General features: G+C 43.4%; 1 protein-coding gene across 1 annotated transcript in view; it reads left to right on the forward strand.

Annotated features, from left to right (window-relative positions):
• Positions 1-15,541, forward strand: part of sos2 (son of sevenless homolog 2 (Drosophila)) — a 45,127-nt gene extending 29,586 nt beyond the window's left edge. Inside the window, exons 8-23 of the mRNA XM_047610733.1 lie at positions 1,836-1,934; positions 2,315-2,442; positions 2,570-3,225; positions 3,314-3,395; positions 3,474-3,596; positions 5,021-5,133; positions 6,835-7,057; positions 7,147-7,266; positions 7,365-7,527; positions 8,763-8,880; positions 9,114-9,286; positions 9,399-9,515; positions 10,766-11,036; positions 11,500-11,541; positions 11,661-11,761; positions 12,210-15,541. Coding sequence (XP_047466689.1) covers positions 1,836-1,934; positions 2,315-2,442; positions 2,570-3,225; positions 3,314-3,395; positions 3,474-3,596; positions 5,021-5,133; positions 6,835-7,057; positions 7,147-7,266; positions 7,365-7,527; positions 8,763-8,880; positions 9,114-9,286; positions 9,399-9,515; positions 10,766-11,036; positions 11,500-11,541; positions 11,661-11,761; positions 12,210-12,716 — 3,036 coding nt within the window. The 3' untranslated portion in view covers positions 12,717-15,541. The remainder of the gene's footprint in view (positions 1-1,835; positions 1,935-2,314; positions 2,443-2,569; positions 3,226-3,313; positions 3,396-3,473; positions 3,597-5,020; positions 5,134-6,834; positions 7,058-7,146; positions 7,267-7,364; positions 7,528-8,762; positions 8,881-9,113; positions 9,287-9,398; positions 9,516-10,765; positions 11,037-11,499; positions 11,542-11,660; positions 11,762-12,209) is intronic.
• Positions 15,542-15,639: the final 98 nt, after the last annotated feature.

Below are 15,639 nucleotides of genomic sequence, written 5' to 3' on the forward strand. Positions count from 1 at the left end.
TGAAGCCAGGACCGACCGAAGCGTGGGACAGATTCCGGCTACAATAAAAGGCTGCACAACACAACAGCGAAAGTGGACAAACTTCCCAAATCAGGCTTGTTTTTGCTTTAATAATAGAAGTTTTAAAACAATAGCAACTACTGCTGATTAGATGAGAGACCTCCATCTTTGATCAGTCTGTAAAACAGCTGTTTTCTGATTAAAAGTAGAGGCACAGATGAACCTCACATGTCAACATTTGACCTGAAACCTTCAATCGGAATGAGAAAAAAGTCTCCATGTGAACACGACTGGTGAAATGTAATGGTTAATGATGTAAGAACGATAAATACCATTATAAAAAGAAATCTAAGCACGCTTCTGTTTCTAGTTTTACTGGTGACCACTAGGGATGGGTAGTAACCAAACGGTAGTAACCAAAACCAAAAAATGCGACGTAGATTTCGGTGCCACTGAATTTTTTTCCTCCTGCATGGATGGAAGTGAATCTTCAAAATGCCTAAAAAAAAAACGGTCAAAAGCTTTGCTGGACTTCACCAAAGATGCAGACTGGGTAACCTGCAACAAGTGCTCGAAGGAGATGTTGTGCAAGGAAGGTAACACCTGGAATTTGATAAAACATCTGGCGACACATAGCATTTTTAATTTTTGATATTCTGTTCAGCTCGCACGCCACAAAATGCCTCAAAACTAAAAAAAGGAACCGTTTTGGGACAAATAAAAAGCTTAACGATACCCATCCCTCGTGACCACATGAATGCAGCTGTTTTGTTCAGTAGCTGATTCAGAGCTGAGCTAACCACGTTTGTCACGATCTGTGTAAACGCCCAGAAAAATGGTTTAAATATTAAATATGAATCCATACGCACGACGTCTGTAGGTGTCGATCATCGGGAATTTGCTAAACTCGATTTACGAGCGGATACTCAACGACCTGTAGTTGGAGGAAACCGTTCTGATCCCGTTTTCGTTCTCCGGTGAACTGTAATTCCTAATTTTTTTTTTGGATAGACCTAAGTAGCCGAGAGCCTCCAACAATGAGCTAATAAATCTGAATATAACCCACGTACTGAGAGCCGGTGCAGTAAAAATGTTTTGCGGCAGATTTACATCGGGCGCTTCAAACGCGTAGCGCCGCTCCTGCATCCCCGCGTGGATCATTTGTAAACCTGCAGGAAGCCGACATATCAATAACATGATCTAAACTTAGGTCATTGTTCCCCCGCTGTCCATCAGCGTGCGTCAAGCAGCTGATGTCTTTTCTCCTCGGCGCTCACGACCCCCTGCCTCCTCCCTCCCTCCTCTTCCTCCCCTCCCTCCCTCGGAGCAGACGCTGTGGCCGCTGCTGTGGAGTCTGAGTACTCGCGTATTGATTCTGAGTCGTCTATCGGGGGAACAGGAGATTTAAATGGATACTATGACGGCCCCCCCCTCTCCGGTTACCCCTGCTGCCTTCTTCTTCTTCTCCTTCCCACTCGTCACCCTGCACCCTCCTCCTCCTCCTCCTCGTCTGATCTGGTTTCACGTCCGCAGACTGAAACGTGCACGTTTTCACAGCGACTTTCACACGACTGGAACCGTCTTTTTTTTTTTTTTTCCTTATTAGCGTTAAAGAAACATAAACTGACATAGACATTTTTTTGCAGCTGCCGTGGACCTGAATCATCCCGCAGCAAGAATTTTATGTGGTGATTCGGATGACTGGAAAACCCTGTGTGGAAGTCAAAATGAAACTTGGCATTTATTTTATTTTTTAAACTCGCAAAGCACTTGGGGTTCAGGTTGTTGGTTCTCACGCTGGTCCATCACTAACTTCTGCGTCTTTGTGTCTCCAGTCAGTTGCAGAGGGATTTAAAGAAGCTGTCCAGTACGTCCTTCCCCAGCTGATGATGGTCCCAGTGTACCACTGTATGCACTACTTTGAGCTACTACAGGTACATTCCTGACGTTTCTGGTTAATAATAAATATGTTAACATTTGGTTTTTAGACGCTAAACTCTGTGCTAATGAGGCTACGTAGCTTTTAATATCATACTTCTTTCATGAATTATACCAGAGGTGTTGCACATCCATAGTCGTCGTCTTTTTTCCTTCTTCACCACTTCCACCTCTTTATTCTCCTCCTTCCTCCTCATCCTGCTTCTCCTTAAAATGCCTTTGATCTTCCCAGATACAGATCAGGACAAATAAAACACGGTCAAATAAAAAAGTTATACATAAACCTTGAACCTTGCAGCCCTCGTCCTTGTCGGGTTATTTATCATGAGATATGGGTTGATTATCTAATATTTGTGTTGTGTTGGCTCTTTTACAGCAACTTCAGGAGCGCAGTGAAGACCAAGACGACAGAGAATGTCTGAAACAGGCGATCACGGCTCTGCTCAACCTTCAATGTAGCGTGGAGCGCATCTATGCCAAGCACCAGCCTCGCCGTAAACCAGGGTACGTCTGCTCCTGCTCCACGCTCACTATTATTTATTTATAGAAACTATTTATATCACAAAAAAATAGTAGCGTTTCTTAATGTTTAAACGATGCGCTCAGAGTTGCTGTCTTCTCCCCCTCACAGCGAGCCCATGTACCGCCTGTACAGCAGGCAGGTCCGTAGCAAACAACTAGCCATCAAACGCATGAACGAGATCCAGAAGAGCATCGACGGCTGGGAGGGGAAGGACATCGGCCAGTGCTGCAGCGAGTTCATCCTGGAGGGGCCGCTAATACGGGCGGGCGCCAAACACGAGAGGCACAACTTCCTCTTCGACGGCCTGATGATCAGCTGCAAGGCCAACCAGAGCTCGCGGCTCCCGGGGTCGGGCAGCGGCGCGGAGTACCGCCTCAAGGAGAAGTTCGTGCTGCGGAAGATCCGCATCGTGGACCGCGAGGACTCGGCGGACCTGCGGCACGCCTTCGAGGTGCTGAGCAAGGACGAGAACTGCGCGGTTTTCTGCGCACGGACAGCGGAGGAGAAGGCGGCGTGGATGGCGGCGCTGGTGACGCTGCAGTACCGCTCCACTCTGGACCGCATGTTGGACACGGTCCTGCAGCACGACGAGCAGGCGCATCCCCTAAGACTGCCCTCCCCGGAGGTTTACCGCTTTGCCGTGCAGGACTCTGAGGAGAATATAGTGTTTGAGGACAAAGTGCAGAGCAAAACGGGCATCCCCATCATTAAGGCCGGCACCGTGGTCAAGCTCATCGAGAGGCTCACGTACCACATGTATGCCGGTAAGCTGCCGCCGCTGTAGCTGCACACGTGGAAAGACAAAAGAGAAGTAGTTATGTTTATCATCTAATCTGTTCGATCTGATTCTAGATCCCAACTTTGTGCGCACATTTCTTACCACGTACCGATCATTCTGCAAACCACAGGAGCTCCTCACCCTCCTCATAGACAGGTACAGTTCTCACTATATGTCGTCCACTAGGTAAGTAGTTGTTGTTGGTACCCTGACACCGATTAATGTTTTGCTCAGGATTGAGATCCCTGAGCCGGAACCGACCGAAGAAGACAGACAGGCTCTCTGGAACGGAGATCAGCCAATGGCCGCCGAGCTCCAGAGGTTCAGAAAGGAATACGTGCAGCCGGTCCAGCTCAGGTACGACAGCCGTCCGTTCAGATCTCACAAAACTGTTCACAAAAATAAGAAATGGACTAGACTCCACCGTAGATACTAAGGAAGTGGTGGAAATAATAACTGAATTTGTGTCTTTTCGTGGTGAAGAAGTAGGTCGCACCGTGCTGCCTTATGGAAACTCTCTTCCGTGTCATAACCAAAACAAAAATAAACAAACAAATCACAGACGACCTGCGCAATTATCACGAGTTACGGTAAAACTAGTCCCCTGCAAATAAGGCTATAATGTGTGTGAATACATGTAAAATGCATAAAAAGCTGACACGTCCACACATGAAGCAATTACCTCGTCGTGTCTTTGGTCGCTACTGGATGCTCCAGCCTCCGGTTGCCTAGGTAACCCTCTTGTTACCGTCGTGTTGTTGTTTCCCGCTCTACATGACCTGTACTTCCATGGTCTCTGCTGGTCTCTTCCCGTTGTGTTTGCCTCTTAAACTTTAACACGCAGCTGGAACCGAGCAGTTGTCCACTCCATATTTTTAGATGTAACTGGCTCAAGTATGTTTGTTTTTTTTTTAATAATCTACAGAGTTTATAGTTGCACATTTGACTGATTTCTTAGATTTCCCAACAAGGCCTTTACCGAGAGATTTTGGCACATCTTTGTCTTCTGTTGTTGTTTGTCTTTTATTACGCTCGCCCATTAAAGGCCCGAATGTTCTCCCCGAGCCGCAGAATTACTTTTGCATTAGGACTGTGTCTCCTTATAAGGAGGAAACAGTTGGAACTAATCTTTGAAGGACCATTAAAATCGAAGAGCCCCTCGGTATCAGGCTGAATGTCGAGCAGCTGCAATAAAATCCTTTAAATGTTCGTCATGGAAAGAGTGGAAACGCGAGTGGATCCTTAGTCTGTGTGACACCAGTACTGTAGTATATATACTGGTAATACACAACTACCGTATGATGGTAGTTTCTGATTTTCTGTCTGCGTTAGACAACATAAAAGGAGCAATATTAGGACGCCTGACTGTGTTATAAGAGTATAGATTGGGGACAAAGGTTTGGGTGGTCTGTATAAAGTAAACACTGCTACGAGGCCCCTGTGTTTATTTAAAAACCAGGACACTCAAAGTGAAAATGGTGTCATGTCTGAAGAGGTAAAGATACCTCTTCCTTTTAAAACACAAAAAAAAATTTGCTTTTTTTTATCTGCCCACTGTTTAAAAAAAGAAAGAAAGAAATTACCACCAGCCAGAAAACAAAAAAACTGAAAAACAAGTTAAAATATCTATAAAACATTAAATTCATGTGAAACCGTATCAACTGTCCCAATACTTTAACAATCACAATTCTAACAGTTTTAACAATTTTTATAAATTAATTTTCTTCTTGTTTTGACGATCTGTACAATCAGTTTAATTATTATTTTTTTTGTTCTTGCAGGGTTCTCAACGTTTTCCGCCAATGGGTCGAACATCATTTCTACGACTTTGAGAACGATCCTGAGCTGAGGACTCGATTAGAGGAATACATCACCAGCAAGATTCAACTGCGAGGTCGGTCATAAAACACAAACCACTGCTTCCGTAATCACAGATAACTCTTCAAACCATAGACTGTATAAATATGGACGGCGTGTCACCGCCTCCTTCCGTTGGCCAAACTGACGCTGGCTTCCCGTTGGGATGCGGGTGGCGCCATCTTGGGAGTTTGGAGCCAAAAGTCTAATCAGTACGGTCGATATCGATGAATAGACCAGACTTCCTCCAGACTCGCTTGAGTTTTCATTTAATTAATATTGCACCCTTCTCTACCTCCTCCAGTCACAACTCTCGCGGACCAACAGAGCGTTTAATGAAGCGGTTGGCATGGCAACTAGTAGTTGTCATCATGTCACATCCTCTTTCTAAAGCATCAAATAACTAAAATAAAACGAAACTTGCATCAGCATTAAATTAATAACAAAAACCATCCTTGAAAAAATTATTTGACGTGTATTTCAGTGTTTTATTTCACTAATATGGAGGGGGTGGAGCTTGTGACCTATGGAAGAGAGTAACTTTATTTCACTGAAAAGGCCACGCCCCCTTATGGATGAAAACAAAGCACAAGCTTCTGTGTTGTGTATTGCTCTTCAAACCATTTAAAAGATAAAACTCTGAGATTTTCTCTGCTCCTCTCTTTCGAGAGGGACAAAATAAACGAATAAATGTTTGGCTTCAGACCATAAAACAGGTGGACAGAGATGGAAAGTGAGCACGTTTGGAGCAAACACTTAATCATGATGATGCTAACGTTAGCTAATGAACTAATGAGTTGTTAGTTTTAAATGTTAAAAATTCAAAATTCATGCTATAAAGTCAAAGTTTTTTTTCCCCAGCTTATTTTGAGTGTGAGGTGTTAATCTGTTTTTTCCTTTTTAGTGCTTGATTTCATGTTTTTTGCTCAAACTAAATGTCAGACACTCTTATTTAATGATTGATAAATGTTGTGAATTACAGCTGAGGTAGGTTTTCCCCTTCCTGGAGCACTGTCTCACACCTGACCTAAATATAGTGTTTGATATCATCTCTTTTCCTGGAATCATAGAGCAGTTAATACACCGCAATGAGTCATTAATTAGTTTGGAGACATTTAGAGGCATAAGAACTGGAATTTGTACCAAGAGTGTCAGGTGGTGGCGGCTGTAGAGATCACTCACTGATGACAGATTAACACAATGACGTACAAGTCATATACCTTAACCCTTTAGCATTCAGCTGGTGTCGTATATGGGACAGCAGTAGCTTTCTGAACCAATCAGAGCTCTGTGCATGAGTGTGTTTCAGTAAATGCTGCATGCAATATGTAATTTTCTTCTGATTTCATTGATAAAAGTAATTATAGGATTCAACCAGCATATTTTTTTCAAGAAAATTCAGGCGAACCAAACAACTTATTAGCTTATTTTTTTAACTGTGTGCCAACTTCAATTACTCAAGACCAATACAACTTAGAGTGATTATGACTTTTGTGATAGAAACTCCAGAGTCTTGGCTTTCAAAAGAGACAAAGACCACGGATGAGTTTCAAAATGTTCGTGAACAGCATTGAATTTACTTTGGCCATGTCCTAAATAGGTGTTTTTTTTTTTGCAAAAAGAAACTAATTCAGTTCAGATGTGAGTGAATCCTCTCGTCTGTATTATACTGTGTATGTTTTTCTCATTGCATACTGTGCTGCTAAGCTAAATGCAACGCTCTGTGTTTGCGTTCTAGGTAAATCGATGAGAAAGTGGGTGGAGTCCATCAATAAGATCATCAGGAGAAAGCTGCAGACTCAGTCGAACGGCGTCAGTCACAACATCACCTTCGAGAGCTCGCCTCCTCCCATCGAGTGGCACATCTGCAGGGTCGGCCAGATGGAGTTGTTTGACCTCATGACCCTTCACCCCATAGAGATCGCCCGCCAGCTGACCCTGCTGGAGTCGGAGCTCTACAGGTGAGCGCTGGATAAGATCTTAGGAGTTAAACGTCTCGTGTAAGGAATCGTTTTTTTAATTTTTTTACAAACGTCTGTTTCATCCACAGAGCCGTCCGGCCGTCTGAGCTGGTCGGCAGCGTCTGGACCAGAGAGGACAAAGAGAAGAACTCGCCAAACTTGCTCCGCATGATCCGCCACACCACCAACCTCACACTCTGGTTTGAAAAGTGAGTTATTCACCGGAATATCCGACATTTATATATTTTCTTTTTTAGAGTCCTACAGAAGAATCCACCTAACTCTCTGTGTGCGTCCCTGTTTTCAGGTGCATTGTAGAAACGATGAACTTGGAGGAGAGGGTGGCCATGTTGTCGCGGATCATCGAGATTCTGCAGGTTTTCCAGGAGCTGAACAACTTTAACGGCGTGTTGGAGGTGGTCAGCGCCATCAACTCTGTCCCCGTCTACAGGCTCGACCACACATTCGAGGTGAGTTTTTTCTCACTGCAAAGCAATACAAAGTTAATACAGCGAGTTTCTTCTTCTTCTCTGATCTATTTTTCTGCTGCTTCTTCTTCTTCTGCCATTAGTGCTACTGCTGCTTTTTCATCACTTCTTCTGCCGTTGCTTCTTCTTCTTCTGCTAATTATTCTACTGTTGCTAATGCTTCTTCTTCTGCTAATTCTTCTCTACTTCTTACACTGCATCTTCTTCTACCGTTGCTTCTTCTTCTGCTGCTATTGCTTCTTCTTCTGCTAATTATTCTACTGTTGCTAATGCTTCTTCTTCTTCTGCTAATTCTTCTACTGTTGCTAATGCTTCTTCTTCTTCTGCTAATTCTTCGACTGTTGCTAATGCTTCTTCTTCTTCTGCTAATTCTGCTACTGTTGCTAATGCTTCTTCTTCTGCTAATTCTTCTACTGTTGCTAATGCTTCTTCTTCTTCTGCTAATTCTTCTCTACTTCTTACACTGCATCTTCTTCTACCGTTGCTTCTTCTTCTGCTGCTATTGCTTCTTCTTCTGCTAATTATTCTACTGTTGCTAATGCTTCTTCTTCTTCTGCTAATTCTTCTACTGTTGCTAATGCTTCTTCTTCTTCTCCTAATTCTTCGACTGTTGCTAATGCTTCTTCTTCTGCTAATTCTTCTACTGTTGCTAATGCTTCTTCTCGCTAATTCTTCTACTGTTGCTAATGCTTCTTCTTCTTCTGCTAATTTCTCTCTACTTCTTCCACTGCATCTTCTTCTGCTGTTGCTTGTTCTTCTTTTTCTATTTTCTTCTGCTGTTGTTTTCTTCTTCTAGGGTATGTTTCAATATTACCGTCAATTCCTGTAGCACGTGCAAATTTGAAGTTAGGGACAACAACGTATGCATCTTAAGTGTGATATCAAGACCATCTGGTAGCATTTTAAGCCTGTAATGACAAACCTAAGATGAACAATTTGCGATTGGTTGTGGGTAATGTAGTCACCAGGTTCTATCACAGGAGAAGAATGCTTGGTCGCTAACTTGCTATATCATGCTAACATGCTCAGAGTAAACAACAAACAAGACATTTTAGCCTGTTAGCATGTCAGCATTTAATTTGTATTGTGTTATTATTTCATCAGCTCCTGAGAAACATCTGATGTTTATTGTGACTTTTTATTTATTTTATTTTTCTACACTTATGCTGGTTATCACAATATAAATGATTTGTCTTTTTCTGTCTCCTCTTCCACAGGCAATACCAGAGAGGAAAAAGCGGATCCTGGAGGAAGCTACAGAACTCAGCCAGGACCATTTTAAGAAATACTTGGCTAAACTCAAGTCAATAAACCCACCCTGTGTGCCTTTCTTTGGTAAGTCTGACTCTGGAGTGTTTCTCAAGTATAAATAAATAATAATAAAAAAGAATCTATTTATATACAAAGCTATCTCATCTGGCTCCTTTCCATTGTGACTTACAGTTATTTATCACGGAGCCATTCAGTCTTTTATTGAGCTTATTAATTGATGACATGAACAGAACAGGTTTAAAAGGAAAAAAAGCACCAGAAAATCTAGAGCAGCTAACGTTTATCCATCCATCCAGGTATCTATTTAACCAACATCCTGAAGACAGAGGAGGGCAACCCCGACTTCCTCAAACGCCACGGCAAGGAGCTGATCAACTTCAGCAAGAGGAGGAAAGTGGCCGAAATCACAGGAGAGATCCAGCAGTACCAGAACCAGCCCTACTGTCTGAAGGTGGAGCAAGAAATCAGGGTGAGAGCTCCTTCCTGTTCCTCTGCTTAACCTCTTCAGGCACGTTTTAACTTGCACATGCTAATACAAAGTCCCTGAACTCAATACGTGTCTCTCTTCTTTTGTTGAGCAGAAGTTCTTTGAGAACCTGAACCCGATGGGCAACAGGAGCGACAAGGAGTTTTCTGACTATCTGTTCAAAATGTCGTTGGACATCGAGCCACGGAACTGCAGGCAGGCTCCCCGATTTGTAAGTGTGCACGTTTTTAAGTGGAGCTCCTGTATGTTTGCTTGTTAAGCTTAAAATGCACAATTGCAAGAAATGCATACACTAATAAACCATAACATTATGACCGCCTCCAGTTGTGTGACATGTGAACGTTTGACCAGACCAGACTGGAAAAAAAGCAGGAAAAATAGACAAATGGAAAGATTTGAGCAAATTTGACAAGAGCCCGGTTTCGATGGCTAAAAGACTGGGTCAAGAGTTTCTCCACAACTGCAGTTCTTGCAGGATTTTTCCCCCAGTCTTCAGTGATCGATATCTATCAAAACTGTTTGGAAAAAAGGGAAGGAAAAAGAGTTGCATCAGCCAAGGCCGACTCTGGTCCGATCTAACAGACAAGCTTCTGTTTATGCTAGTTCTGGGGGGGAAAAACACAGTGTCCGTCCATGTTGACCCGTGTTTAACGTGCTGTGTGGTAATTATGGGTGAAGTGTGGGACGATCCAGGCATTTTTTAAAACGATCGTATCGGTATCATCCAAGCCGGACAAACCAAAACCACCAAAATCAAAGAAGAATCAGAGTTGGTACGACTTAACGTGTCTGCTGTGAGGAAGAGCTTTACTCTGGAAAAGGGATGAATTCTTACAGCCGTTAGTAAATCGTGTTATGTTGTTGTTTGGTGAGCTGGTAGCAGGAGAACCTCATTCACAACAGTGAACGCTGTGTTTAAGACAAGAGAAAAGTTCGGTCGAGACGGCGTCAGGGACAAAAAAGCGACGATCTCGAATCTACATTAACTTTGACAGCGCTGTTTGTTCACATGAGGTCTAGGAGAATGCAAGTAATATAAGAAAAGTGAGGAAAATTTTGCGTATTTAAGATCCGATGGGGGACTCTAATCAGCTGATACTCGATACTCGTTAAAAGATTGGTATCGTATCAAAAAACTTTAAGTGTTGAGTGTATATTCCCAGAAATAATTCCTCTTATCATTCCGAGTAATCCACAGGCCTCCCTGAGGACAGTTTCTTCAGTATTAGGTAGTTCCAGGAAACTAGTGATACTGTAGGACTAGTTTCAACTTGCTTTTCTCTCACAGATTCTATTTTTGGAGAATCAGGTGCCACCACAGGCTATTCTCGTCACCTGATACCGCAAATTATTCGGAATAACCTGTTTTTTTTTTTTTTCCCCCTTCAGTTTTTATCTTTTGAAGTAAATGTTTTGAGAGATGAAGGTGTTTGATTATCGTCCTCCCTCGTCCCTCTCCAGCCCAGGAAGACCACGTACACTCTGAAATCCCCAGGGATCCGGCCTGTGCGAATGTCTACCTCTTCCGGCACGCTGAAAGGCCACCCCGTCCCCTTGGAGCGGGAGCCTCCGCATAAGATCACCTTCCGGAGCATCGCGGAGACCGAGCCGCCGGAGACGCCGGTGTCGGTGTCGGTGCCGACGTCGCCGAACACGCCCACCCCTCCGCAGTCGGCCTCGTCCGACTTCAGCTCGGTCTTCGCGGAGCACGACCTCAGCAGCTCCTACGGTGGTGAGTGAAACTGATGCTGCTGAAGTCCTGCAGACGTTAAAAACCACTGTCCCCATGTCACTCGATGTGACTCATCTGATGAATCCTTGATATAATCTGTGTTTATTGAGAACTCGGAACCAGGAAGCTAAATATACTTAAAAATGTTTTGGCTTCCGTTTTTACTGCAGGACAAAGGGGTTTAAGTGTCGTCCATCTTTATTAACACATTTATGACCTCACAGTTCTACTGTCTTTGTTTGATAATTAAAGGTTTCAAACGTATCTGTAATGAAAGTTTGTTTAGTTTCATTACACCTTGATTAATGTCGTAATCTCTACAAGAAAGGAGCAGACTAAAAGTTATTTTCAGTGAATAGGTTTATTGATGGGTAATAAGTCAAGATTATAGATTGTGGCTGCGTGCATTGCTTTTGCGCTTATGTCATAAAACTAATATCTTCTTTGCGTTTTAATTTTACAGGGAATAACTCCATATTTGCTCAAGTTATGCTGCCGCCTTCAAGTGAGTTTTTTTTTTATTATTATTTCTGATTTTACTGCCGTTGGACCATTTATTCTGGAAATATTAAAGTGGAGCCACGTGTGGCATCTTTTTTGACCTTTTATGTCTCTCTTTCCCAGAGTGCCAGTCTGTGTCTTGCGGAAGCCTCCACCAGCTCGGAGAGGAGCTGAAGCCTCCTCCTCTGCCGCCTCGGAGGAAAGACGCCATGTCTGAAGCTAAAGTAAGAACATATCGTGGCGCAAAGGTGGTTTTTGAGTTGAAGGCTTGAAGTAAAAGCTTGTTTTAGGGATTAGGCATCGTTAAAGGTCAAATGCTTATTAAAAGGGCCTTAATAAAGTCAGTAAAATGACACTTTCCTAAATAAATCTAGATGTAGTTTAGTCTTTTTATTATGCGACTTTAATGCAAACATGTCTCTGTGTTTTGAATGTTTGTATAAGGCCTCTTCTCAGCTCTCGTCATCCGTCTTTTCCAAATTGGTACTTAGAGCAAAGAGGGAACTCTTACTAAAATAAGTCTAATAACCTTATTATTCCTCTTCTGAATTATCTTATGACGTCTCCCTGGGATCCTGAGCCTTGTGTTGTGAACCCCGTGCTGTGTATTATTTCATTATTTACTCGTCTGTGTAAATATCTAACTTTATTTTACCTCTGTTTGTGCGTCAGCTGAGCTCCAGGTCCGACAGCCCTCCCGCCATCCCGCCCCGGCTGCCCCCTCCTCTGCCCAGGAACCAGCCGCGACCCCCGGTCTACAACGGCCCGGCCATCGACGGCCCCCTGCCCAGCCCGCCCCCTCCGCCGCCGCGCGACCCCCTCCCGGACACGCCTCCCCCGGTGCCCCAGCGGCCGCCCGAGATCTTCATCAACTACCCCCTGAACCTGCAGCCTTCCCCCGTGGGCCGATACCACTGGGACTTCAGCAGCTCCCCGAGCTCCCCCAACACCCCGCCCAGCACGCCGTCCCCCCGCGTCCCCCGGCGGAGCTGTCCGCTGAGCGCCAGCCAGAACAGCCTCTGCCCTCTACCGGTCCCCATCACCGCTCCGCCCGTCCCGCCGCGCTACAACTCGAGCCCGCAGCTCCCCAAACTCCCACCAAAGACATATAAAAGGGAGGCGCTGCAGCCGCCGCTACAAGGCCTCTCGTTGGTGGAGAACGCTGACAGCAGCCAGTGATTGCTCGACCACCAAACTTCAAAACCTGCAAAACAGCTGACTCAAAGCCACTGATCTGAAAGAATAACACTGCTCCACACACTCTCTGATCTCCACCCTCCTCTACATCAACTTCTCCTCCCCGCTGTGCCTCTCAGGGGATCAGTAGCTCCGCCTCCCGTCATAAAACCCTCTGTGCCAATGAGAAACCCACACCGGTGTGCCAGCTAATAAACAACAATGAGTGTCTGTTTTGGAGCGAGCTCCGTCTGCTCCCGATGAGAAAAAAAAAAAAAAAAAGTTCTCACCCCTCACACAAACTTAAACCCCCCCACACCCCCCACGTCCCGCTCCTCCAGCCCCCCAGGGTGGGGTGGGGTGGGGGGTGGATGTGGGATGCCTTGGACTTTGTAGCCTCAACCGTCATGCTTTTATTTCTTTTGGGCATTGACATCATCTGTTGTCCTGCTGCAGCTCACAGATCTCCGCGACCTCTCTTCTCCTCAATCGATCAACTTAACAGTGTGTGTGTGCAAGCAGCAGACATTTCCACTGACTTGTTTTTTTTTTTTTTTTTTTTTGTTTGTTCGTTTGTTTTTTTTCCTACTAACTGAAAACAAACAGTTGCCAAAGTCTTATTTTATGCAGGGGGATAAGGGATTTTCTTTCTTTTTTTTTTTTTAAACAAATGTGACATTAAAACAAACACACAAAAGGAGGCGACACTGAATCCCCCCCTACACCTTGTATCTCAAGTGTACACTGTGACTGTATAGACTGTAAGGAGTCAAACTGTCGTGACTGTTTTTTTTTTTTTTGTTTTTTTTGTTTTTTTGTTTTGTGTGTGTGTCTGAAGACAGGCCTCTCTCTCAACAGCCGCGAAACGATGCCTTTTTTTAAAAAAAAGAATTTAAAAAAAATAAAATCCAACAGTGGTGACCTCTGACCCCGGGCTTACAGTCCTCTCAGCCTGGATGGGGGGGCGAACGAGAGCCGAGAACACTCCATTTGCACATGAAGCTTGGGCAGAGTCGGCGGGTTTTGATGAGACTATTAAAAAATAAAGAAAAATGTAAAAAAAAAAAAAAAGAAAAAAAAAAGTCTGCCTCGATATCAAAACAGCACCGGGATCCAGGTCGAAGACGAGGACCCCGACTTATCCTGCTCTTCAAAAGCTGATGTCTTAACCGATCCCCCTCATGGACGTGCGCTGCTGTCTGACACTGTGCTCTTCTCCAAACCCCAACCTTCCTCCCCCACCTCATGTATGGCTTCTTCATCTGTACTAATAGTCAGCACTGGAAGCATCCTCCCACAAAATCTGGGTCGGCTCCCTCCCTCCCTCCCTCCCTCCCTCCCTCCCCAGTGGCTGCTCCAAATATTCCTGAAAACCCATGAAAAAAAGAGGAACCTTTTAACACTTCTTTATCTCTTTCTCTCTTTTTTTTTTTTCCTGCTCAAAACCTTTCATTCACTTTGGAAACAAAAAAAAACTCAAATAATCCATGCATCATGCTCAGATGTGCCTTTTATTTTTGTTTTCTACTTTACAGAAACGGTGTCTAAAATGCTAAAAAAAATAAAGTTGCCTATGTAAGGTTTAGTTTGTTAGTTTACACTATGAAATTGTACATGTTTGTGCATACTGTGTATATTTAACATGTATACACTAACTAAATAATTTGTATAAAGTGACGAGTTTTTCCTCCCCCCACTGTTGTATTGTACCCTCATCCGCATCTGTTCAGTCAAATATTGCCTAATAATCCAATGCTGCTACAGTCGGATAAAAAAAAAAAAGTTTAAAAAAAAAAACAAGAAAAAACAGGTCACTGTCACTAACTTACTTACAGACAATCTCCAGTTTGAAACACTGGGAGTATTAACTAAGGAAAGCCATTTTTTTCTTCCCTCCCCCCCTTTAGATGTTTAAAGCAATGAAAAGAAATATACAGTTCAATATGCCAAGCACTTACTTAGACGTGTGCTTCACTTTGTACATCTTACTAATTGCCTTTTCTCCTTTTCAAAGACTTTTTAATGCTTACTCATTAAAGAGAGGTCGGAGTTGTATTAAAGTTGCAGCTGAATATATACAGACGTATATTCGGTCGCAAGTATTGGAGCATAGTGAAAAATTTGACTTTTTTTTTTGTTTTTTTTTCTGAGAAACACACTTTGTGCACTTTAGGCTGTACTGTTGAAGAGCCGCAGTTGTTATAGGTCATGTTTGTAAATGCAGTGGTCCTATGCAGCTGTTAAACTCACTTACTACATGGATCAGGGCAGAAAACAAAAAAAAAAATAAATAAAAAAACAGAGTCTACCACCTCACTTTGATGCCCCCTGATGTTTGTGAACGCCACAAACACCCGAGGAGGTTCGAACGTCACGAGCGCGAGTTTTTAAAAAAACTCCCTCGTGCCCTTTTGTCTCCATGCTTTGCTCTGAAGACACAGAGCCTTCCTCCTCCTCCTCCTCCTCCTTCTAGCTCTGTTTTGTGCAGACAATTTTGATCAAACTGGGGATGAAAGGGGAGATTTGGAGGGTTTGTTTTAGCTCATGTTCTGTCCATTTCTCAAAGGTTCCCATGTCAGTATTGATGGGGTTAATTATGCCAAGATTTACATTTGTTTTTGTTTTGTTTTTTTTGTTTTTTTGTTTTTTTGTTATGTTTTCGTTTTAACCCCATGCCTGACAGAATAACAGATTGGTTTTTCCTCTTGGTGGCACTGTAACAGCTTGATCCAGCAGTTGGCTTATTTGATGGTATGTGGCCTTTTAACTGCTTTTTATTAATGGTCTTGATGAGATTAATAAATCACCCAGTCTTATTTTGTACTGAACTACTCATTTCTCTTCTCGTTTTTCTTTTCTTCACTTTATTATAAATCCAGTTTATGATACAATTACAATATCCTTGAAAGTAAAGTAATTAGGCAGA

Source organism: Mugil cephalus, chromosome 17 (assembly GCF_022458985.1).
Source record: "Mugil cephalus isolate CIBA_MC_2020 chromosome 17, CIBA_Mcephalus_1.1, whole genome shotgun sequence".
NCBI lineage: Eukaryota > Metazoa > Chordata > Actinopteri > Mugiliformes > Mugilidae > Mugil > Mugil cephalus.